This window comes from Glycine soja, chromosome 1 (genome assembly GCF_004193775.1).
Source record: "Glycine soja cultivar W05 chromosome 1, ASM419377v2, whole genome shotgun sequence".
Taxonomy (NCBI): domain Eukaryota; kingdom Viridiplantae; phylum Streptophyta; class Magnoliopsida; order Fabales; family Fabaceae; genus Glycine; species Glycine soja.
Window position 1 is genome coordinate 340506 of NC_041002.1, and position 24864 is coordinate 365369.

Here is a 24864-nt window from a genome sequence, read left to right on the forward strand (position 1 = left end):
AGTAATCTATGTGTCATATTAGATGGTTTAGAACTAAGTTTCAGTTGTTTATATAAATAATGATTATTTATGAGTAAAAAATATTTTCTTAAGAGATAATTTAAGAGTTATTTAAAATTATATCATTAAAACAAAATAAATGAGTTGTTTAATTATAATGTGATATTGTAGTAACCAATTAACATACGATAAAAAAACTCAAAATAAATTACTTAAATTATACCCAATGGAAATGCTATTGGTGGTATTGCAATGATCTTTTTAATCAAAATAGAGTAATTATACAAATTATTTATTCAAAATATGTATAAAATTTATTTACTAGATTGCGATAATTTTTATTACATAATGTTGTCATTATTATTTTTTATCTTGCGTGTTGCACCTCTATACCTAGCCCGAAAGAAGTGAAATACACGTAATAAGAGAGAGAAAAATAATGAAGTTAGGTGACAAAAATATTCTAAACTATATTATAACCTTTTATTATGCATGTTTTAATAATTTGTAAAATTACTCTATTAGTTGTTAATAGACCATTCACAATCCTACATAACACTTTGATTATAAAGTAACATTTCCCCACACTTGTATGCACTCTCCCGCCTATATATAGTTTTAGGAACACTTAAATTACTATAGTGCATAATTATTTAATTCTTACTATTTATGATTGTTATTAGCTTTCCTTTCAAACTTGTTTTTAAGGAGTTTGTCTGTAATGTGATTTTTTCAACTTGATTTTTACATATATTATTTTGACAACTTTCTAATCTGATTAGTTATAGAATCTTTTTGTTTTACCACTACTCGTAATTAGTTGTAGTAAATTGAGTGGTGTTATCTAAAGTAGTACTCCTGATAAGAAGATTTAATAAGAAAAAAAAATGATTGAATTAGATTTGACGTTAGTTGTTGACGGAAAGAAGAGGGGGTCCCAATTCCAAAGGGCATGTTCCCTGGACAGGTGAGTTGTAGGTCCCAATGATTTGACCATCGACTTTCAAATGTCTGCGTGTCCCAATTCCAAGTATTTATTTATTTCCTACATCGGTTCCACAGGAATAATTTTCTTCATGCATGTCAATGTCAATCCTCTCATGTACGTGGGTCTCATAGCTCACATGATCCATTTCACACAAATTATTCAATCCACATTCACCTTTCGCAAAGATGGTAAAAGATTATCATTTTAATAAACAACAATTTAATTTGAATGGTGATATTTGTCCATCTACTTTGGAGTAAATTAAATAAGAGAAAAAATTAGAAAAATTGACAGAAATAATACGTGTTGTGGAAAAATAAGAGAAAAATTAAAAAATAGAATTAATTATATAAGTAATTATTGACCATGAATTTATTAATATAAAAATATTCATTAAAAAAATTAATTAAGTTGATTAAAATTAAATTATTTATATGAATATCATCGAATATGTTCTTATAAATTTATTTTGATACAAGTTCAGAAGATTTAAATCTTTGCCTGGGATTAACTTGTTGTACTTAAAAAAGATCACTCAGACTTCTTCATAATTTGGATCAACTTGTTGTAAAAAAGATCACTCAAACATGTTCATAATTTGGATTGATTTAAGAGTGAATTTGATTTAAAGAAATAAAAATGTATAAAAATGAATTGAGATGAAAAGAGTTAAAATATTTAAATTAAAATAAAATATAAAAATGTGAAACCCATGTTAATTTTTAAAATTTTCACCTTAAATATAATCAAATATAAGTCAACCAAACATTGGGCAAGTATTCTGATTGAGTAACTTGTTTGTTTAAATATGCAAAATAATAATGGAAACATTATTTGATTTAAACGTGTATAGGTTTGTGTGCATGAGTTTTGGACATTCCCATGTTATTTACTGACGTGGCATGATACAATAAATAAATAAATCTTACATTAACAACAACTTCAAAAATCCAAATTGGAGTATTTGCATGATTTAAATTAGTTTAATTTAAAGAAAGTAAGCAAAAAGGATGGGAGGAATAGAAGGTGGGGGCCGGTGAGTGTGCACCGTAAAGCAGCCGAAATTTAAGGCTCGTTTAACGGATTAAACTTATTTTAATTTCTGTAATAAATATAGCTTTTCAACTTCATGAGAATATCTTCAACTTTGTAAAATCGCTATTAGGGGTTAAGCTTAAACATGAAAAAGAATTATACTCACATATTTTTAAAAAGTTACAGAACTACATAATCCAAAAGATGTTCGATCCAAAAAGGTAAAAACACTGTCAAATTTACATGAAAAGCGAATTCAATTACCAACTAAAAAATTAAAAAATATATTTTCTCTAATTACTCGTTAAACTTATTTCTTACACAATTTTCACCATGCTTACCATTTTTTATTAGAATATCAATTTGTTTTCATAAAATTTTTGTAAATTAATCTAACGAGATAAGTTTCATATCTCAAATAAAAAAAAAGATTTAAATCATGTTTCAAAATAAAATAATAAATTATCATTTGTTGGTAACCAAATTTAATTATAAATTCTATAACTTAACTACAATAAATAGATAAGAAGACCTTTCTTGAGAAAATGATAGGTATTGAATTCCGATTTGAGGAAAAGCTTTGGGACTTTGGATTGAGGGATGCCCAATTGATTAAAGATAAGAATTGACGAGGTCAAAGCTGAATTTGCTAAAGACAAGTTTAGAGAAAGGAAGAGTAGTGGGAGAAACGTTTTCAATGATAAGAATTTCGATTTACATGAATCAGTTTGTTAGTCTATACATATAACTTTGTTATATATGTTAGTCATAAGAATCCTCATAAAATATTATTTATGATATGAGTATGACAATGGGCATTTAATAGAGTGCACATGGTATGTATGAGTATGACAATGGCATCTCCTTCAAGCTTCCAATAATTGATGCGAAAGTGACCCCAAAATAAGCTTTACTAACTTCTAGTAATGTGTGTTCCTCATCCGTGGCCAGTAATCTATCTAAACGAACTACTCTACTCAACATACACAACCACATATTTTGGGCCTAATCAAATTTGTTGTCAGAGAATTTTACTTCAAGCTTCCAACAAATCTCTTAAGCAAGGTGATGAAGCATTTCAGATCTTGGACCAGCTTTGATTTTACAAATTACAAATGTTACCAACCTCTAGACATTCGGCTTTACCAGTGCACCAACCACGATAATAGTCCATTTCTCCTATGTATGTAGTAATTTTTTATCCATCACTTCCAAGGTTGGGTCAACATGCTTAGAAGGGAGCACCATGCAAGCATTTCGCCTGTGAGGATGCTATTTTAGAAGGGAGGTCCCGAGATATTTAATCAAAGCCACTTACTATTTACTGTTTTATCTAATTCTGGTACAAGAGTCTGAATGTAGCTTTCAAGGGAAGACAGGACATTAGAGTAGCATATGAGAAAGGTCATTGGTAGATTATCCCAAACCCCATACAACATACATTTGACAAATTCATGCGATAAATGTAAATCCATCCATGCTGAACTTGTAAAATGATAAATGATATGGCTCAAGATTAACACCCTCGTCAGTTTATCGACCCCAACGTTAAGAGCCTCGCATCAACCACAGATAAAATGCACTATTTATACGAGGAAAAATCAGCAATATTTATATTTGTATAGTACTTAATAGTTAACCGGTTTTACAGGTTAAAATAACTTCATCCTAACCATTCACTTTTATGGTCAAATCAGAACCATTCATTTAAATCCAACAGTTTATATTAATTGAGACCATCATGGACCACAAATTAAGGGAGTTGGATTGGGCTTCACGCAATACCCTTTCTATGGCAGTAAAGGACTGGCACACTAAAGTCACGTTCGCCTCATTATTACATGCCCATGTTGTTATCATCATTATTATTGCTATCCTTTTTTCACGACACCTAGTGCAACACCCTTTTATTATAATTATAATCGTTATAAAAGAAAACTATTTTCCTTGTGTAAGATCTAAACCAAACAATAGGTGAAAAAGAAAAGGTCAAAAGAAGCTAAGTTAAGAGCAAATTACCCTCTTGCTGAATCACCATATTTCAGATCAGAATATTACTTGAGTCTAACATGTTCTCTTGGGGCAGGCACCCTTTTGTACAAAAGATTCTCCCAGAAAATTCCACAGATGCAAAATAGTACATTTTTACCAGGAATACCAAGGTATTGATCTCCTCGATAAATAATTCTAGGACAAGTGGACCGTCTCTACACAGTTTTCCGCAAGCTCATTACACCTAAAATGCCCTATTCTATTAAAAAGGATAAACTATTTCTCTATTTGTAAGTAAGTAAGATGCAATCCTTTTGTACAAAAGATTCTCCCAGAAAATTCCACAGATGCAAAATAGTACATTTTTACCAGGAATACCAAGGTATTGATCTCCTCAATAACTAATTATAGGACAAGTGGACTGTCTCTACACAGTTTTCCGCAAGCTCATTACATCTAAAATGCCCTATTCTATTAAAAAAGATAAACCATTTCTCTATTTGTAAGTAAGTAAGATGCAATCGACTGCACATAACACAAAAGGATATTTAATTTAGAGATTTGATGAGGGTCCATCTTACTACAGGAAACCTTTATGAGTTGCTTGCCTCTTTGCAGGACGGCTGATACTCATATTGATAGTAGTGTCAAGATCATGGGATCCCATGAATGGGGGGGGAGGAAGCCCCAGTCTTCCACCACACCCTTCTGGATCTACCCATGCTAGAGGACTCACTGCATCATCATTATAACAATGCACTCAAATCTTTAGTGTTCATATCTACAAAAATATTTTTATCCATATAAAATATATGTACCTTGCTGATGTTCAACAGGCTCGCTGACTTCATAAGAAGAGGTAAGTCTAGCGGAGCGCTTCCTCACATAGTTTTCTTGTAACGGCCTTGGAATTTGAAATGAGAACTGTGAAAGAGTTACCCCATCTCTTGTATACTCAGGATGCTCCATCAAGAACCTTAAAACAGGCACCATGAGAAAATTATATGAAGAATGGAGGCCAATGATAAATAGTAATAATTCAGAAAACACTGCAAAGGTAGTAAAGCAAAAGCAGTAGGAACATATACTTCTGGACCTCTACCATTGAGCGCAATCTCTTGCCTGATGGTGCTATATAGTATCTGAAATGTTAAAATATTACAATAACAGAAAGTTAATGATTGACAAATCAAAATTTCCATTGAAGTATTATTTCCTAACCCAAAGAATTAATTAATAGATGGAAAGCATAAGTATTGTATCATTGCACAAGGGTGTTTCTATTCCAATAACAGATAAAAATAATGGATGCATACATATCTGCAAATTTGGAGCTTCCTTCAGCTCTGATCCTTAGCAGTCGCTCCCATCCAGCTGGAGGCTGTGCAATGTTTGGCTTATCAATGGCCCAAACCCTGCTGCCATCCTGAGAAATATCCTCTGGATCATCACAAGATACATCAGGTCGCCACTCACGAGCTTTTTGACAAACAAAAGGTTGTTCAATGATATGTTCACGTATTTCTTCATATTTTTCCTTTGTTGGAATCAACCTCCATTTCAAGCAGGATGCACATTGAACAGTGAAAACACCAACTGAAGGCAAAGCTCTAGGAACTGAATGTGAAGGTTTGCTTCTTGGAAGCAATGGAGGTTCACACTGGAGAGGATCAGGTGCAAGTTCAATTGCATTGTTTCCATTCGCCACAGGATCATAAAGGACTAATTGATTAGACACATCATCATTAGGAAGGTCATTTTCATCATCTGAAGATGAAGAAACATCTATGGGATCCAGCTGACTGCTATGTTTGTAACTGGGAAAACTTGAACCTGTCAAGTCCTTGACTTCATTCTTGGGTGTAAGGGAAAATTTACCGTGATACATCTGATTTTCCTAGAAGTCTAGCACCTGACATTTAAATAACTATTCAAGGAAATAATAATAAAAAACAATCTTAATGTTGTTACAGAACAAGCTTTATGAAATTCTTAATCAGGCAAAAAACCATTTTTGAATAAATTCAATACAGGAAGGGACCTCTCATTGTCCTATTTCTTGAGACTATTACATCAATCCCCCTTAATAGCTATGCATTTCATATTGCGTACCTTCATTACATAAGCACAACATCCAAGGCCCTTTTAGAAGGAGGATGAATAGTTTAAGACAGAGATTAGGAAGCCCAATATGACCATGGGAAGCAGGGCGTCAAATTTAAAACAATCTAAAGGCTAGCCTAATGTCAGACAAAATTCCATGTAATAAAACACACAAAGCAATGCTAATAATACATTCTTTGACACACTTTTTTCAACATTCTTTCCTAATAGCATAGTTATCAATCCCGGCTGACTCCAAAAAATGCTATAGCACACAGCGTGGGATGACCACTATTTTGAAACTTTTTATATAGTTTATATAATTCATTCTAAATACACATGAATGCTCTTTTTTTTTTAAACATACTAAAAAATCTTGATTCAAGTGGACCCACTCTCTTTTACTGGGACTCGTGAATTTCACCCACCAATATAGAGTGTGTTGCTAACACTCGTCAATTAGCCAAGATTCAAGTGCTGTTTTGGAATGCATATTGTAATCCTTTCAGTGTGCTGATTTAAGTTGACAAGAGAGGCAGAAATCCTTACAATCTCAGAAACAATAATTGACAGCAAAGGATGGGCTTCAACATTTTTGTTTAATAATTGGATTGATAGATGGCTCAAAGTGCAAGCATGTAACTAAACTAAAAGTGAACATGATGAAGCCCATAATAGATAAGGTATAACATGGATAAAGGACATTCAGAAAACAAGTTATAGTTTGGTTCAAGTTTAACCCTTTAAATCCAATACTGATTTCAAAACAAGTAACTTGAGGTCATTGACACATCCCCTTTAACCCACAACAATAATAAAAAAGGGACTGGTTGAAGCAAACAGAGCAACTAAATACAAAAAAAGGAAGCTTCGCAAGCAATTTGTGGAACACAACAGCTGAAGAGGTTGTCGGTCTACAATTTCGAATTAAATGACAGAGGCATATGCATCGAAATAATAAAAAAATGGTGCCTTTAAAACAAATAAAAAAAAAAGGAGCTAGGCGGTATTTTGAAATGGTGGAAATGTAAATGTAGAAGCCGAACCTGACGGGAGGGGGAGGAACACACAAAAATGCTTGCTTAGGACTCAGAAACGTAAGAAGATGTTGTTGTTGAAGCTCTGCGAAGAAAATAAAAAACAAGTCAAATTAAAAAGATGCGTTAAGTTAAAGGGTGAGGAAATAAAATCCAGCATGATCAAATCTGTGATCCAAAACGCAAAAACAGGATCCAGACAGATTTCTAATGTTTTCTTAAAAAAGAAGAAGAAAAAAACATAGATGATTATTGGTTAGGAAGAGTGTCTGGGAAGGGAAGAGAAATTTGGTAGTGTTTGGTTTGATTTGATGTCTGGAAAAGAAACAACGAAATGATGAAAATGAACAACTAACCCTCTCCTCTCCTTTCCATTGCTTCCTTAAAATGATATATACACTTCATCCCTTCTCTTTTATTTTGCTGGATAAGGGCCCGTATATTTCATTTTTAAATAAAAAAATAAGTCAAAATAAAAGTTACTAATAGTATATTTCTACCAGAATATTCTTAGGATCAGTTTGGCTGAGTGAAATGATACAAGACTAACAAGAGACAAGAGAATTAAAAAAAATATTTAAATTAAAGTAATGTAATAAAGTGTAGGATCTACATACAAAATTTGAAAACAACCAACCCAAAAATTAATCTTATATGATAATGAGCTAATTGTTGTTATTTAAAAAGTAACTTTTTATGCTCAAAATAGGAAATTTTTGTAAGCTTCATCATGTATTTATAATTTGATTTATGATTAATATTGTTTTCATCAAATTAATTAGTTAATGAGTCATAATTCAAACTTAACTTCTTTTTATTTTCAGATTTATAATAATTCACCTATCTTATTCATTTCCTTGACATAATCCAGACTTAATTGAGTGAATAGTCATTATTCTTCTTATTTTATAGAAAATAAAAGACTTTAGTCAATTTGTTTTTTAAAAAAGTATTTTTTTAATTTCTCTTATAAAAGTGATTTTCTAATAAAAAAATATGATTTGGTTCTTAAAAAATAAAATAAAAAACTTTTTTAGTCCAAAAACAGTTTGGACAAATACATAAAAAAAGAATAAAAATACTTACTATATTAAAAAAAATCATTTAAACAAACTTAAACAAATGAAGCCTTAAATATGTTTTTGTTTTCTTAAATTTGGATTATTTTTGTTTTTAGTTCCCCAAATTTAAATTTACTTTTTTAGTCATTCAATTTCAAAAAATATTCTTTTTGGTCTCTCTCCATGAAAAAACAATTGAACATCCTTCTCACCCCAAAATCTTTTTTTTTTAATAAGTCAATTAATTCTAACAATAACATTATCCTAATCTTATGTGAACATTTATTATTAATTTTTTTTTGTTTAGATCTTAAATATTTTTCATTGGAGATAATTATGTTCAAATTAGATATCATCACTATGGGTAACAAAGTTCTCTCTTCAAGTATTGAATTCATTATTTTGCAAAGTCTAAGAAAGAAAAAATATATGACTGTGATAACAAAAATAAATAAATAAAATTATCATAAAATAACGTAAAAATTCATCATATATGAAGCTCATAGAGAAGAAGAAACAGAATAAAAGTACATCATATAATATATTAACACAATATCTCATCCCTAAAGAAGTTAGAACTTGTAATCATGCTCATTCTTTTCTTTATATGAAACAATATTTTATAAGTGTTTATTGTTGTGCTGTAAAAAAGTGCTTTTTTTATTTATAAAAAAGATCAATTTAGTTATTTGTGTTTTTAAAATGAGTAAAAAAACATTGGTCATTTCTAATTTTAGGACACAATTTTGAATTGTTTTTAATTAATTCAAAACATAGAATTTATTCTAGTAGATTTACTTATATGAAAATTATGGAATAAAATTTGAAAAAAAAGTCATAAGCATTGTAGAAATTAATTGCATAAAAATGAGTGTCAAGTAACAAAAAGAAATTTTGTATTTCAATTTCCTGATTACTCGTTGGATTTTTTTATTTTTTTATGTGACACTATGTTTATGCTTGAAAGTTCATTTATGGTGACATACTGTGTTTGAATGATCCACAATAGGTAATGTTTAACAAAACATTAATAAAAATATGGGATTGAATAAAAGTATACAACAATTTGTAATTAAATTTTATTATAGAAAATATTTATACCTGAAATACTATTTACTACAGGAAAATGCTAGAAATACATTATTTGTTAAGTAAAATTTGGTGGGTATTATATTGTACATAATGCTGTGGTTAATGAGAAGTAAAATGGAAAGAATGTATTGAAAAACTAAGGGTTGGGCCGTGGGAGAGGAGGGAGTGGGCCTAGGCCCATATAAAGAAAGAGGCAGAGACGAAGAAGAGAAGAGAAGATGGGGGGAGGAATGGAAGCGAAGAAGAACAAGTTCATAGAGGAAATTCGTAAGTCTTTTTATTTTCAACCCCTAATTAGGGCTTTTCTTTGCACTTCACCATATAATTTACAACTGCCATGATTACAGCATATGCAAGATGAAGATAATGCTCGGCCGTACAGGAAATTCATGTGAGAGACTATGGAGGGTGTTTTTGTAATAATTCGTCAAGTTAGACCTTGATATGAAGCTACAAAAATGTGTTTTTTTTTCTCCTTAATTCCCAAAGGCTTGTTTGCTTTAAGTACTGTAGACCTATCAAACCTCTCCATGTTTGGATGGATGTCTTCATTCAATTTTCTGTTATGCTACCGTGGTTCAAAAATTAATAATATTTGTGCAAAAATTCAGAAAGTATATATTATGACAAATTCTCAAATTAACCTTGAAATGAGCGGTGCATCAAATAACCTGATAAGTACTAGTTGATGTGAAATAAATTGACTGGAATGTGCTAAAAAGGGTTCATGTGACAATGGTATAATTCAAGTTCTGCCTACTTGATCAACCAAGACCTTTACGTATATTCTTTAGCCCAACTTCTCCAGTTAAAAAAATAAGAAACTCAAAGTAAGTTTGACCAAAAATCACTAGGTGAGAGTGTAAAAGCACATAAATTTAGTGAAGACTATTAGTTATTTGCTGGAGGTCAAAGTAGAGATTGGGGGAGATGCAGTCTAATGTTGTATTCTAACGCATTTTTTAAGACTACTCTAATGCTTCTTTTGTATTTGGGTACAAATGCAGTCTAATGTTAGAGACTCTAATCTAATGCTTTTTTGTAATTTGCTACAAAAAGTTGGGCTTAGTCCCAAACAAAAGAGAATAAATCTTATCAAACGCAAACTGGTTTAATTAAGTTGGAAATAACATTTCTGGTTTATGAAACAAAGATACTAAGAGGAAAGGGATTTTGAATAAAGGTTACCTTCTTGGTGGTACTCGAAGTTTGGCCTTTTGATGGTGCCTTTCTCTTTCGAGAAGACTTGAACCTCACAACCCCCTCTTCTTCTTCATCACTCAGTTTTCTTTTTTTCTTCTGGAACTTTTTTTTTTTTTGGAAATTTGCAATAAAAGTTGAATTAAATGAAATATAGGAAAAGCAAAGGAAGGGAGAGTTGTTTGGAAATTCTTACCACCAGGAACTTTTGTCAATAACTTGACCTCGTCTATCTCTGAATACAACCAATTTGGAGGCTCTGGAAAATCATGTAGATAAAATTGGTGGCATTAACTTTTTTTGTTTGTTTGTTTGGGTAATTCATCATTCACAAGTTTTCTCGTGTGATAAATTCAACCACGAACCCTTGTTGGTTCTCTAAGATCTCTGCCAAGTCATAAAAGAGCAATAGGAAATGGATGAAGATTTTTTTTGGACTATTTTTTTTTTTTTAAATGGTAGTCCCTCCAGGATTGATAAAACTTTCCATAATCTTGAGGATTAACTAAGATAGATATTAACTTCAATTTAACTTGAAGTATTCGAACCCTTGTCTTGAATTTTCCACTTTCTTGGCCAGTAAATTTTGACTACTTCATATTTGGGTTCCTTGTCTCAGTTATGTCTTTGAACTGATTCTTCAAAGTCTTGAACATTTCTTCGATATAATTAGAATCAATTTAAATCTTTGAAAGATAATATTTATATTTCTTTTTTTAGAAATCAAAGTATAGAGAATCTAGAAATGATATTTTTAACAATTAGATTTTTTTTAAGTAGACACTAACAATAACATAAAAATCATGCCACCAAGTTGAATTGGATTAATTTATTTTATTTTTTTCCAACTTGAGACTTAACCCGAAATATTTAGGTTGGCCAAAATTGAATCCAACTTGCCCCATCAACCTAATCCATCATAATTTTTATTGTTTGGTTTAATTCAGATTAATGAGGATAACTCAACTCGTGTTCAACTCTACTATGAAATTATGATCTTTTTATATGACTTTATTATTTATTCTGATATACTAATACAAGATTTGTTTTCTATCACTTTTTAATGCGAGTTTCACGCTGATAACTTTTTTAATAACATGCAAATTAGTTGATATCTGAAACTATATACCTATGATTATAAAGAGGACAATATTAGTTGATACCCAAAGTTAAATTTTTGTACTTACACCATTTCATAACTTTTGCTGAATATTAAATGAGGAAAAATGATTACGCACTACCAATAACTAATAATAATTATGATATGTATAATAAATTTATTAATTTTTATAATAATTATCTTAAAAATTATATTAATTATGATTTAGTTTTTCACGACCATTACCCTCATATTAAATATATCAATAAAATCATTAAATATATATAAATTCTTATAAAGTATATAGGATTTATAAGATTTTATGCAAATATAATTTTTTTAATATTTTATCATACTAAGATATAAATGTCTTTTATACCGTCATTCAATCATTATTTGTCATGCATATAAATTTTGTTAAATTTTATAATAATTAGTCGTCATATAAATAATAATTTTTTTATTTATTGACGATGTAAAAACTTTTTCAATTGATAATGTTTCCTTATTAAACTCGTATAGACAAATGTATATTGTTGGATGATATATAAACAAATGTGGAATTTATGTGAAATGATATGATTAGAAAGATAATATCAAATGACTCATTATCAATGGAAAGTTTGGATTTTGAATCAATGTCCCAAGCTTGAAATCATCATCGAGAGCTCCTCAGTTTATCCACCACGCCCTTACAATCCATCTTGAACTTGAACTCAACCTCATTAAACCCTTAAGATGCAGCAAACTTCAAAGCCCAAGTTTCTCTCTCTTGAATATCCATACACAGTGACCTCTAGTCGGTACACCCAGTATGATCGTGAACACATGCAACACTCTGCAGCTGTGATATTGTCATGATTGCAAAAAGTAACCTCGCATCGACATTGTATTTCAGTTTTCCTGTTTCTGGTGAACACTAGCGCTGGACTGGATGTTGATCAGTTTGAAGTTGGCCAGAATTAGATTTCATCTTAGCATTAACCCAAGCTTGGAGAAAATCATCCCCTCGCTGAACAACTCTAGAGTCTGAAACAACCATGTTTTCCCACAGCTTATCATTCCTCCTCCTCCACAAGCTGCACAACAGCATTTGGGCTATGCTCACTTGGAATGTGAGCTCGTCAATGAGTTGCTTCAACATAACTCATTCCTAGCATCCATCATTCGTTGGGCACGTGAAAAACATGTGGACATAAATGGACAATCAACTCCCACAGCTCTGAGATTCATCTTCGTGGGATGACAATTTCTGCACATCCTCTAGAGAAAAACCTTCACTCTAATTGGAGGTACTTCCAACTCCCATATTAGTCTCCAATCCCCATGCACTCTCAGACTTTCGAAATTAGTGAGCTTATATATGCACAATAATCAACTTATATGCACTTTTGACAATATAAACGCCTGTAGATGTTAGGGGCCTAGATTCGTTTATCACACCTTGAGGCATTTAGAATAAGTACTTGTAAAATAGCTTGGACATCGTAAGGCTCAAACAGGCCAGGGTGCTAATGAATACAACATTCCATTCACCCAAAGAGTGAACCTTGAGGTCCTTCATTTTCAGAATTTCCATTCCTGGGTACATGGAACCAAGGTTGCTGCCACACATCAATACTTGCACCATCCCAACTTCCACCGAACGCCTTCCTTCAACACCACCTTAGAAGAGACAATGCTTCACTAAGTAAATGATGGATTATGTCCTAAAGATGCTTCCAAGAAATCCCCATTTGGACAATATTTAGCTTTGAGAACCCAAGATGACAAATCCTTAGGATAAAAAAAGATTCTCCATCCTTCTTTTCCTAACATGATAAGATTAAAAGCAAACACGTTCCTAAATCCCATACCACCATCCTCCTTCATAGCACACAACTTGTCCCAAGACATATAGTTTGCCCCTTTTTTTTTTTTTTATCTCTCCAATCATTAACGCACCACTACGAGTTCATCATTTTCTGTTATCCATCCCTAAGGGACTTAGAGATTTGAAAAATACTCATGCAATAAGTAGGAATATCTTGAATTACAGATTTGATGAGAACCTCCTACCTGCCATATACACATAGTCTTACGTCCTTATGAGCTAATCTTCTTACAAACCCTATTTTTTGTGAAAACCCTATTTTTTTTGAAATTGAATATAGTTTTCTTATTCCTCCTAAAAACTCATGGGAATCCCAAATACTAGTCTCTACCTAGTCCCTCCTAGACATCGAGGATAGATGAGGCTACGAGCTTCACATTATCATCAACATTTATGATAAAAGTTACTTTTGACTTTTGGAGATTAATCAACATATTCATCTAGGATTGTTTTCATGACCAGCGCCTCAATCTCTTAAGCTCTAAAAATAGAAAACTATCATCAACAAACAATAAGTGAGACATAATAGGGGCACTTCTACAAACCTCCACACCAGGCCCCCCTACAGTCACTCTTTGCATGTCTAGTTTATGAAAGAACTGAAACAGAAACCTTCCTCCTTCAATATCCTAAATTACCACCCCCTTCGCTGGCCTCCATATCCCTGCCATGCGTTCCTTCATGATATGCAATCTAATAGTCCTGTCATGATATGCCATGATATCAGTTATTTGTTCTTCAATGTTTTTGAAGACAAAACCAACCTCTTCCTCCTCTACAACCGATAGCCCTAGCTTCCATACTCCGCTCCAAATCGTCCTCCATCTCCCTTACTCACAGATCAGTGCAGCAACCACACTCAGTCTCTCGACTCTCAGCCGATAGAAACTCTCAACAAGGGAGAGAAAACATAGCTCTCAACAAGGGAGAGAAAACCTATTTCTAACCACACTTTTTTCTTATCATACAAATAAATTATCTTTTACGAAATTTAATTGTGAAAATAAAGCCTACATATTAAAATCGTGATTGATGTTTTGTCAGGTAGGGAAAAAAATTTCAGTTTGTCCATTCTAAAACTATTAATGTTTAAGATTAATGTATATAAACTAAATATTTACTAAGTGTAAAATATTGTTATATTTGGTTTAAAATATACTTATTTAAAATAAGATGTAAATTTAGTTTTTTTTGGTTAAAAGTGATTTTTTTTAAATGGGCTACAGCCTACAAGCTTAGTGCTCCTCATAAAAATCAAATTTAGTTATTTGAAATTACTTCTATTTTAATAACAATATTGTTAAATATATAGGGTAATATGTGATCAAAATATTTGGCGAGACATGAAATTTATAATACATCAATAATTTTGAAATAAAAAAGGATTAAAACATTAATAATTTCGAAAAGGAATGAGTACTTAGATTAGAAAAAGGGACATTATTTAAGTTTAAAAATAATTCTTATATTTTGTCAAAAATAAAGTTCTATTACGTATACATGAATGGAGACATTTTAATTTGTAAATGACTAATTATTGCCCCGATTCTTTCGCTTGGATTTCATCATCCTTTGGTCTAATTAACTTATAAAATTAAGCAGTTGCAATCATATCCTATAATTACGCCAGCTGTATGATCATACCATTATTTTTTCTTAGGTACTAGGTACCAAAAAAAATATATTGACATTTTGAGTTCTACTCAAATATAATACTACTAATAATACCAATATATAAATATATACTAGCATTGTAATAATGAACGATTATTAAAATGCTAGCTCTAACATGAAGCTATATATTGGTTTTAGTAACCTTGTAATTTGAACTCAAATACTATGTTCTTTTCTTTTTTATTTATCTTTTTAGATTTTTATACAGAAATTAAAAAATTCAATAAATTTTCTAAATTCTAAAAAAATGGTTGTAGAATTTCTTATTATTTTATTTTTATTTTTACTCCCGAACAAAAACATATGCGTACATTAAATAAAGACTAAGTGGAAAGTAAGAACATAATTGAACAAAATAATTAATTTTATCTTGAACTTTGAAAAGATAGATAAGTAGAAATAAACTTACAAATATTAGATAATTAAACAGGAATGAATAAAATATTCCCTTTGTTCCAAAATAATTGATGTTTTATCCAATAAAAGAAAAAAATAATTGGTGCTTAGAATTTTTCAAATAGATTAAAATGACAAGTATTCCAAGACCCTACTGTTTATTAGGAAACAATTTTATTATAATATTCTTATTTTCTTTCTTAATTTCAATAAATATATTATTTTTTAAAAGACAGTTAAAAGTATTTATTAGATAATAAAATTTAAATAGATATTTTAATATGTGATTGAAAACGGAAAACATCATTCAATTGGAGATGAAATTGAGATGGAAGTAGTAGTGATTAGATTAATTAAGTAAACAATAATGCAATTGTTCTCTTATTGGACGGGTGGTTGAGATGTTAAATAAGAAAATAATTCATTTTGAATTCAAGGGTTTGGTAGGACTTTGAAGTTAGATATTAATTAAAGCATCTTATTATCACTAGTATTTCATGTCGTGCATGCATTGTTTAGGGTAAATATTTATTTTTTACATAATTAAAATTTATAATAAAAAATATTTACAATATATTATAAATTATGGCATAATTAAATTTATAATAAATAAATATCTTTAAATATATATAAATATGTAGTTTATGGGAATATGTTAAATTATTCTGTAGGTTCTTGAATTATTAGATAATTTTAATTAACTCTTTAAATTATAATTATTTTTTTAATTGATTGTTAAACTTGTATTTATTTTTTGATTAAATTTTTGCTGGGACCTAATTAAACAACAAATATAATTTCATGATCCTATTAAATAAATAAATAATTTAGGAACATATTTAAAAAATGTCATAGTTTAGAGACTTAATTAATTAAAAATTATCAAATCTGTGTTCAACATTTATACTTCTGCATTTTCATATCTCTTTCTCTCTCTCTCTCTCTCTCTCTCTCTCTCTCTCTCTCTCTCTATATATATATATATATATATATATATATATATATGCCAGAAAAAAAGGTTAACTTGTATTCTCACTTTAGATCCTTACAAAACAAATACAAAAATCAAAATATTAGTTGTTTTACTCATTTTTTGTGGTTGCTGATTTGATATTATTTCTTATAAAACAACATTAAGTGTCCTTGAAACAAATGAATGCAACATTATTAAAGAGGAGACTTATTATTATTAAAGTTGTATTATTTTTATGAAAAAATATTATGCGATAATATAAAATAATTTTACATCATTATTCATTTATAATTTATAATTTATCATGTACCATAAGTTTGTTGATTTATTATAATAACTTTAAAAATTATATCAATAGTAATTTATAATTGAATGACAATGTAAAATTATTCTACACTTAGATGAATAATTGTTAAACTTTATTTATTTTTTGTTTTTTTATAGTACTATTATATAATCGTTTTTTTTTTCTGGTCTCATCTTATTTTACATTTTCCTCTTTGTTATGTATATCCTTATTTTACATTTTACAGTTGAAAAATCATTTGAATCAAATACTTTACCTTTCAGAATATGTTGTTTGAACATGTTGCAAAGCGAAATCACTTCAATCTTATTAAAAAAAACTTAACGTGGAAGCCATAACAACTAATATTTATTTTAAATGTGACAAATCGCATCCCAAATGTTAACATGTTATGAAGGTATTCAATAATAGCTAAAGAGTAGCTAAAGGCAAATTTATGGATTCTGGTAAACTAAATAGTCTTCTGAGCCAGTAATTAAATGAATTTGGATGCCCCCACCACGCGAAGGTAGACTTATACTAGGTGGAGTATTCTATAATGTGAGAACATGACTGGTTGGTAGAAGTCGAGCAATATTGATGAAATAATAACTACTAAGTATTCTATAATGCGAGAACATGACTGGTTGGAAGAACTTAAAAAATATTAATGAAACAATAACTACCATAATCATTTATATAAGATCAATCAGTGTTGCTTTTTTAATTTATTTATTTTATTTAAGTTCCGCCACCCCCTTTTCTATAACCCTTCGGTGGTTTTTAGAAAAAACTTTTTTTGCACGAATATGATTTAAGATTTGCTGAATATTTATAAAGATATTTACATATTACAAACTAATAAAGTATTTACATTGGCAACGGATTTTAAATTTACATTCTTGTGGGATACAAGTTTATCCTTCCAACTGAATCAATTTTATTTACTAAAAATATTATTTTTAGTATATGATCAAATGGGTTTAGTTCTTCTCCTCCTTTTGCATAATCTAGGCCACATGCAGCGAATTATTGTGCTATATAAATGGCTCCCATTTGACGGATTATCCACACACACCATGGGAGTACTTCTATTTGTACTTGAATTAAATACAATGATGAAGAGTACACTCTCGTACTTTTCACGCAGCCTTCGATTCTTGGCTGGTTTGATAGCCTTCCATTTCCACTCCTTTTTTATTCAACTTTGTTATTTGATGATCCTTTCTCTGGTTGGTTACTTGGGTCTTAAGGTTTCAAAGCCAAGGAACCCTGTTAGGCTCAATGACTTGGACCTCTTTTACACCTCCGTTTCTGCTTCCACAGCTTCTAGCATGGTAGCCGTTGAAATGGAGGTTTTCTCCAATTCTCAACTCATTCTCTTCACCCTTCTCATGTTTCTTGGCGGGGAAGTTTTCACTTCCATGCTCGACCTTCTATTTGCTGGTTATAACTTACAAAACAAAGTTAGCATCAATCCTTTTCCACCCACAAATCATGCAAATCAAATAGAGCTTGGTTTAGTACTTTCTATTCCTCACTCGGATTCAGAAAACCACAATCCATGTGACAGTAATATTATTAACGTTGCATCATGCGATAGACTCAAGTATAACTGTCTTAGTTATTTGACATATGCAGTTTTAGGTTACCTTGTGATGGTTCAATTTGTTGGCTTTAGTTTTGTGTCTTTGTATATGACTTTGGTACCGAGTGCAAGACAAGTACTGAAAAACAAAGGCATCAAGATTGTAACATTTTCTTTGTTTACCGTAGTTTCCACTTTTGCTAGTTGTGGTTTTGTCCCCACCAATGAGAACATGATAGTTTTCAAGAAGAATTCGGGGCTTCTCCTCCTAATCCTCCCACACGTCTTTCTAGGTAACGCCCTGTATCCACCATGCTTGAGGCTTTTGATAATGGTTTTGAAAAAAGTTACAAAGAAAGAGGAATTCTCGTACTTGCTGAAGAATTCCGTAGATGTGGGCTATGAACATTTGCTCTCTGATCTTCGTTGTTGCTTCCTGGTTGCTACTGTCTTGGGATTCAATCTTATACAATTTGTGATGCTTTGCTCTTTGGAGTGGAAAACCAAAATCATGGAGGGTTTGAATGTGTATGAGAAAGTGGTGGCGTCATTATTTCAAGTAACAAACGCGAGACACGCTGGTGAATCTGTTTTTGATCTCTCCTCCATCTCTTCAGCCATATTAGTACTCTTCGTTGTCATGATGTAAGTCACTGCTCTCTCTCAGGATCATGAGATCATGCATCCATCCAAGGTAGCCAAGCTTACTACTTAAGTAAAGAATTCATATCACTCCTCTAATGAAAAAATCTTCATTTCAATTAGAACAAAGCTATTTTCACTTCATACTTTTGCAATGATTTTTACATGAAGAGGAGAAATTAATAAAAAGAGGAAAAAATGTGACGTAATACAAGTGATAGATTGAAAAAGTGATTCTGATATAAAGTGATAGAGTGATTATTTTTAATACAGGAAATATACATATATTCGTTGTTAGTCCCTTTTTAAAAAGTGTCTTTTTCTCATAAAAGCGTGTTTGGTTCTTGTCTTTTACAAAAATTTATCTCTTTTTGGTCCATCAATTTTGGAAATAGAGACTAATGAGAGATTAAAAACAGAAGATTATTTTTTTACTGGATTAATTAAAAGTAATCATTACTTTATAAGCAAGGAATATTAAAACATATTTAACCTAATAAAATATATATATATATATATAATGAGATGAAAATAAATAAAAAATTATAAAAAATATGAAAATGTGAAGTGAAAACAATATTTTTCTTTCAAATAACTTATGTTTTTACATTCTCTTGTATGAAAAGTTATTGAAGGTCAATTTAATATAGATTGAAAAAGTGATTCTGATATAAAGTAATAGACTGACCATTTTTTAATGATTTAAAAAATAAGTTAATTTATTTTTGCTTACAATAATAAAAAATATATTTTTAAAAAATAATTGATTTTATGAAAAATTATGCAAAATAATTTTAACTTTAATAATATTTTAAAGAATTTTCAGTTTCTGATTATTTTGGAAAGCTTAATCAATCGCAATGAAAACTTTTGAAAGTAATTATTTTAAAAAATGATTCTTTTATGAAAAGTTGTAACAAATGGGTCTTGAATTGGCTTTTATTTTTTTAATATAAAAATTATTAATATTCACATTTTCACACCTTTAAATTTTTTCACTACTTTCACATTTCACATTTCATTCTTTTTCTTTGTCTTTTTTAACATAAAAGGAAGAGAGTAGAAGCAATGTAACAAATTAAGAAGATAAAATAGTATATACATCCAAATGTAAAATATTTTTATATTATCTTCCAATCATAATTATTATATATAATAAATTTGTTGTCTTTTAATTAAAATAATTACCTTATGAATTAATTAAATACTTATTATAAATTTTGATTGGTTGACAATAAAAAATATTTTGTATCTATATAGTGCATAAATATTAAATTTAATAAAAATATAAAAAGATTTAATAATATTTTTAGCCACTGAAATTTGGATCGGGGTGAATATTTGGTTGTATTTCCAAAATTTTGAGGAATCATTCTAATCTCTCTAATAAAAAAAATATTTTTAGAACCTACTAAATTTGAGGTACTAAAATATTTTTCAAAACTATTTTTAGTTTAGAACTAAATTTTTGGAATTAAAACTGTATATTTACAAATGTGAAGAATAAAATGATTTTTTTTTTAATTTTAGGAATATATAGCCGCATGCATGTTTCTATTTTTTGTTCTAATATTTTGTTTATATATACAACCCTTGTTCCTTGATTGATCGACTTCTGAGACTGTGGCATCTCCCGGTCATGTAACTCTTTTCCATCTTTGTGGCTGTGGCATGTTACTGTTATATGTTAACTATTTTTTAATTGGACGATTATATTTATTTTAAACACTTTATTAATATATTTTTTCATCTTATCATATCTTAATAGGTGTTGAATAGACTTTTGGATGTTCAAATTTATCCTTTCCATCTAGTCCTTTCCCAAAGTCAGGATATGGATAAATAAATAGGAAATAATGCTTTTTTTTTAATCTTAAACTGTCTAATGATTGTATTATATATAATGCATCTCGTCTCCGTCTCTTTTTGTCAAACGACCATTCGATGCTTCTTTGACTAAGTTTCACTAATTAATTATACTGAATTATACTGAACAAGCTAGCTTGTATATGTCACATCCTTTACTGCCCTGTGTAATTTTATATATAAACCTGTGTTAATAGTATAATTCAAATCTTGTTAGCGAATATACATATTTTATTTATTTTATTTTTAGTTGGAGCAGAATATTTAGGATTAGATATCAATTATATATATATATATATATATATATATATATATATATATATATATATATATATTCTTTTTTTTTCTTGCTTTGAAACATAAATTGCAATAAGTGAATCCACTTACAAATGGAACAAAACACATATTCTAAAATATTCTAAAATGGTTATTGGAAATCGTACGTCGTTGTTTTGCTGTCCTAAAATATAATTTTTTTAGTAGGGATGTATTGAGATGATTACTCATAAAAGGATTTATGAGATGTGATTGACCTCGCACACATATATAACAGCTAGGATTAAAATTGTGAGTGAAGTAATATATAGGAATTTCATAAATTATCTTGAATTTCTTAATTCTGTGGTGGAAAAAAATGTTGACATTATTATCAAGAATGAAATCAACTATATTTCTAGAGATATATGAACAAGGCACCTGTCAAACATCTGCTCACCTAATAATTCGATCGGTGGAGACACATTATTTGATATCATTAATTTGATTAATTTCTCGATCCAATTAACAGGTACCTCCCACCATACACTACCTTCTTGCCAGTAAGAGAGCACGAAAAGGATGTCAACAAGAGAAACGAAAAAAGCGTAGTGGATTGTCTTGTATTGTCTCAGCTCTCTTACTTGGTCATTTTCATTATTCTGATTTGCATCACTGAGAGTAAAAGCTTAAAAGAGGATCCTCTCAACTTTAACGTGTTGTACATCACCTTAGAAGTCATCAGGCAAGGAACTGACCTCTTTTCTCGAGTAACTAATCAATGAAAACTATATATATTAAGTGAAAAAAATGTGTATGCATGCAGTGCTTATGGTAACGTAGGGTTCTCAACGGGATACAGCTGCGCTAGGCAATTGAAAACTGATGCAACGTGCAAAGATTCATGGGTTGGATTCTCGGGTAGGTGGAGTAGCAAAGGCAAGTTCATCCTTATCTTGGTCATGTTCTTTGGGAGGCTCAAGAAATTCAACATGAAAGGTGGCAAAGCATGGAAGCTCTCCTGGCCAGTATAAGATTAACAACATAAACTTCATTCACATAGTAAGCAAATAAAAAAAAAAAATAAGAGCATATTTAAGCTGCACGCAGCAGTAGTATAGTGACCACTTACCAAAAATTTATTCAGCCACCAAAGCAAATTAAACTATATATGTATATATCATACGCTAACGCAGATGTTTACTCCATGGAGCTGATGTGAGCATGAGTAATATAATAGACATTAATTTGGCACTTCCTGTGGCTGTATGTATCAATGACAAATGTCAGTTTACAATCTATAGATGTGAGCATATGAGTAATATGTCATTAAGGCAAAGTGACAAATAATGAAAAAAAGTTACCTTATTGATTCCTTAGTCCCCAGTCCCCACCCTGTAATAGTATTTGTTGAAGAAATCATTGTTTGATCTGATCACTTAGACCTGGGAGATTGCTTGATCTGAACCAATTAATTAAGCAATCCTATCTGGGTCACACCCATGGTTTGACAATCAAAATAGAGGGTCAGATTAAATAAATGAAAATCATAATAAAAACGATCAAATAAATGAAAATCATAATAAAAACATAGGAAAAAGAAATCTCTTGATATATTTTGAAAAAATATAGTACACATAAACTCCAAGAGTGGTTAGGCAAAGAATTATACTGGAACGGTGACATATGTGACTAGCCATTTTATCGAGCATCAGATTATACCCTGCCCCATGGCCCAGCCCATGTTTTGTCCATCATTACCCCATTTGCCTTGATGATTTCAGATGATAGATGATAAATAAGATACAACCTTTGCCAAAAACTAAGTATATATAAAAGGTTATGGGTGGAAATTAATAAAAAGATATTGTACTTGTCAAGTCCCCATATATACCAAAAGCATCTCCCCCAAGATTTTTACTTGCAGAATATACTTCAACTGCTCCAGTTCTTTGATCTTCTATGAGCCCCGAAGTGTGAACCTAATAAAATGCAAAAGTATTAACTATTACAAACCAAATGAATCACTTAAAAAAAACTGAAAGAAATTAGTTTTGCTGTTGAAAATAAATTTCCTTCAATTACCTTTAATTCACATAAGGAATAGCAGAATCGCTTCAAAATTTAGCATCTGGATAAGAAATGTGAATATAACCATTTTTTTTAAAGGAAGTACTCTTCGCTCAAATGAGACAGTCTGCCCTAAGGCATATGAAAACTTATCCTTTGAAAATAGTGAAGGATGCACCAAATTTTATTTAGCTGATCTAAACTGTGATAATTATCTAGAGTCCAGAAGAATCTTATATTTCAAGGAAAACAAATGACATATGAAATATAACATAAAGTGTTGAATAATGACTAGACCTATATCAATCTATTTCTCTCACTACTGTTCACACAAAATATATGAAGTGCTGCAGCATAATATGCAACTTACTATCCCTTACCGTGACTAAATTTTCGCCCAATAAATCGCCAGCCGTGATAGATGCGCCATTACATATTTACAAAAACATTCATAGATAAAAAAAAGCTATTGTTGGAAGCAAGTGCTATTTCTGAATGAGTCCTGATTTTTTGTCTATGCATCTTTATTCTTTCTGAATTTATCATTGGCTTCTCCTGACTTTATTTATGTGTGTCTACTGTCTATAATGCACGATGCACATCAAACATGAGAAGTTATTATATATTATCCTTACTACAGAGGCGTTTTGTTTTATATAAACGAACAAATTTAAACAAAGATTTTGAGATCATAATATAGCTCGAAATTCCCATAAGCTGTCACATGCATGTCATCACTTTCTTTCTTCAAAGTAGTAATGTGTTCCTACGTGTGAGCAGTACCGGTCATCAACTTAATCAAAATACTAAATTGATGGATAACTAATCAAATCAGTGGAAATTGAATAGTATGAATGGGTTTACATAAAATAAAATATGAATAAATACATGTGTCATAAGTTCACTAATTAATCATTGGTGGTATAATAAAAAATTAATCTATTAAATAATTTTTAGGTCTTGAATTTAATTTTTGGGTGTGTCATTTTTATTGTATTTTTATTAAAACTTGTATCTTAAAAAAATATTGGTTAATTGATTCAACCGATCAATCACATGCATGAATCAAACTAGTTTAATGACATGTTTGATCTAAATAGTTGCTCAAATTGATTATACCACCCGTTCATGATTGAATGGGTTAGTCCAATTATTTTTTAAAACTATGGGTGTTGGAGTGAAATTGGGTCAAGTAACATTAATAGGCATTGTTTAAATTTAGAATTTTTGAGTGTTGAAAAAAATTATTTCTTGTTTTTTTAGGAGAGAAAAGTGGTGTTTTATTCCATAATAACAGAATAAATTACATCAGATTCAACTAATGGATCCAACTGACAGGGGATCTCATCAATCCAAAATTTCTCTCCTAAACTAAAAGCAAGATTTGCTAATTCGTGTGCTACTATATTACATGATCTTTTGGTAAAAAGAACTGGACTTGATGCAGACTTACATGCAGTCATCTACTAATCCTCCAAAATAACTCCTAGCAGACTCAGTTCTTTTCCTCATCTCATTTACTAGCTGTAGACAATCTGATTCAAATTCCACGTTTGCAAAGCAGAAATCTGAGGATAATTGTATTGCCCATCTGAGACAAAGAGGTTCTGCAATTCTTGGCTCGAAAACACTCT

General features: G+C 30.3%; 2 protein-coding genes across 3 annotated transcripts; one reads left to right on the forward strand and one right to left on the reverse strand.

Annotated features, from left to right (window-relative positions):
• Positions 1–4027: 4027 nt before the first annotated feature.
• Positions 4028–7593, reverse strand: LOC114407186 (methyl-CpG-binding domain-containing protein 2-like). 2 transcript variants are annotated; one of them, XM_028370204.1, is made up of 6 exons: positions 7512–7593; positions 7165–7240; positions 5332–5927; positions 5104–5157; positions 4834–4991; positions 4028–4750 (listed from the first exon to the last, which is right to left on the reverse strand). In XM_028370204.1, exons 3-6 carry the CDS (start codon positions 5901–5903, stop codon positions 4596–4598), a joined length of 939 nt encoding a protein of 312 aa, XP_028226005.1. In that variant the 5' UTR covers positions 5904–5927; positions 7165–7240; positions 7512–7593; the 3' UTR covers positions 4028–4595. The 2 variants fall into 2 exon arrangements, with proteins under 2 accessions (XP_028226005.1, XP_028225997.1); XM_028370196.1 differs by lacking the exon at positions 7512–7593 and having other exon boundaries at positions 7165–7505.
• A 10274-nt stretch (positions 7594–17867) lies between these two features.
• Positions 17868–22414, forward strand: LOC114407201 (sodium transporter HKT1-like). The gene is made up of 3 exons (XM_028370215.1): positions 17868–19042; positions 21693–21905; positions 21987–22414. The coding sequence occupies exons 1-3, from the start codon at positions 17889–17891 to the stop codon at positions 22192–22194; spliced, it is 1575 nt and encodes a 524-aa protein (XP_028226016.1). The 5' UTR covers positions 17868–17888; the 3' UTR covers positions 22195–22414.
• Positions 22415–24864: the final 2450 nt, after the last annotated feature.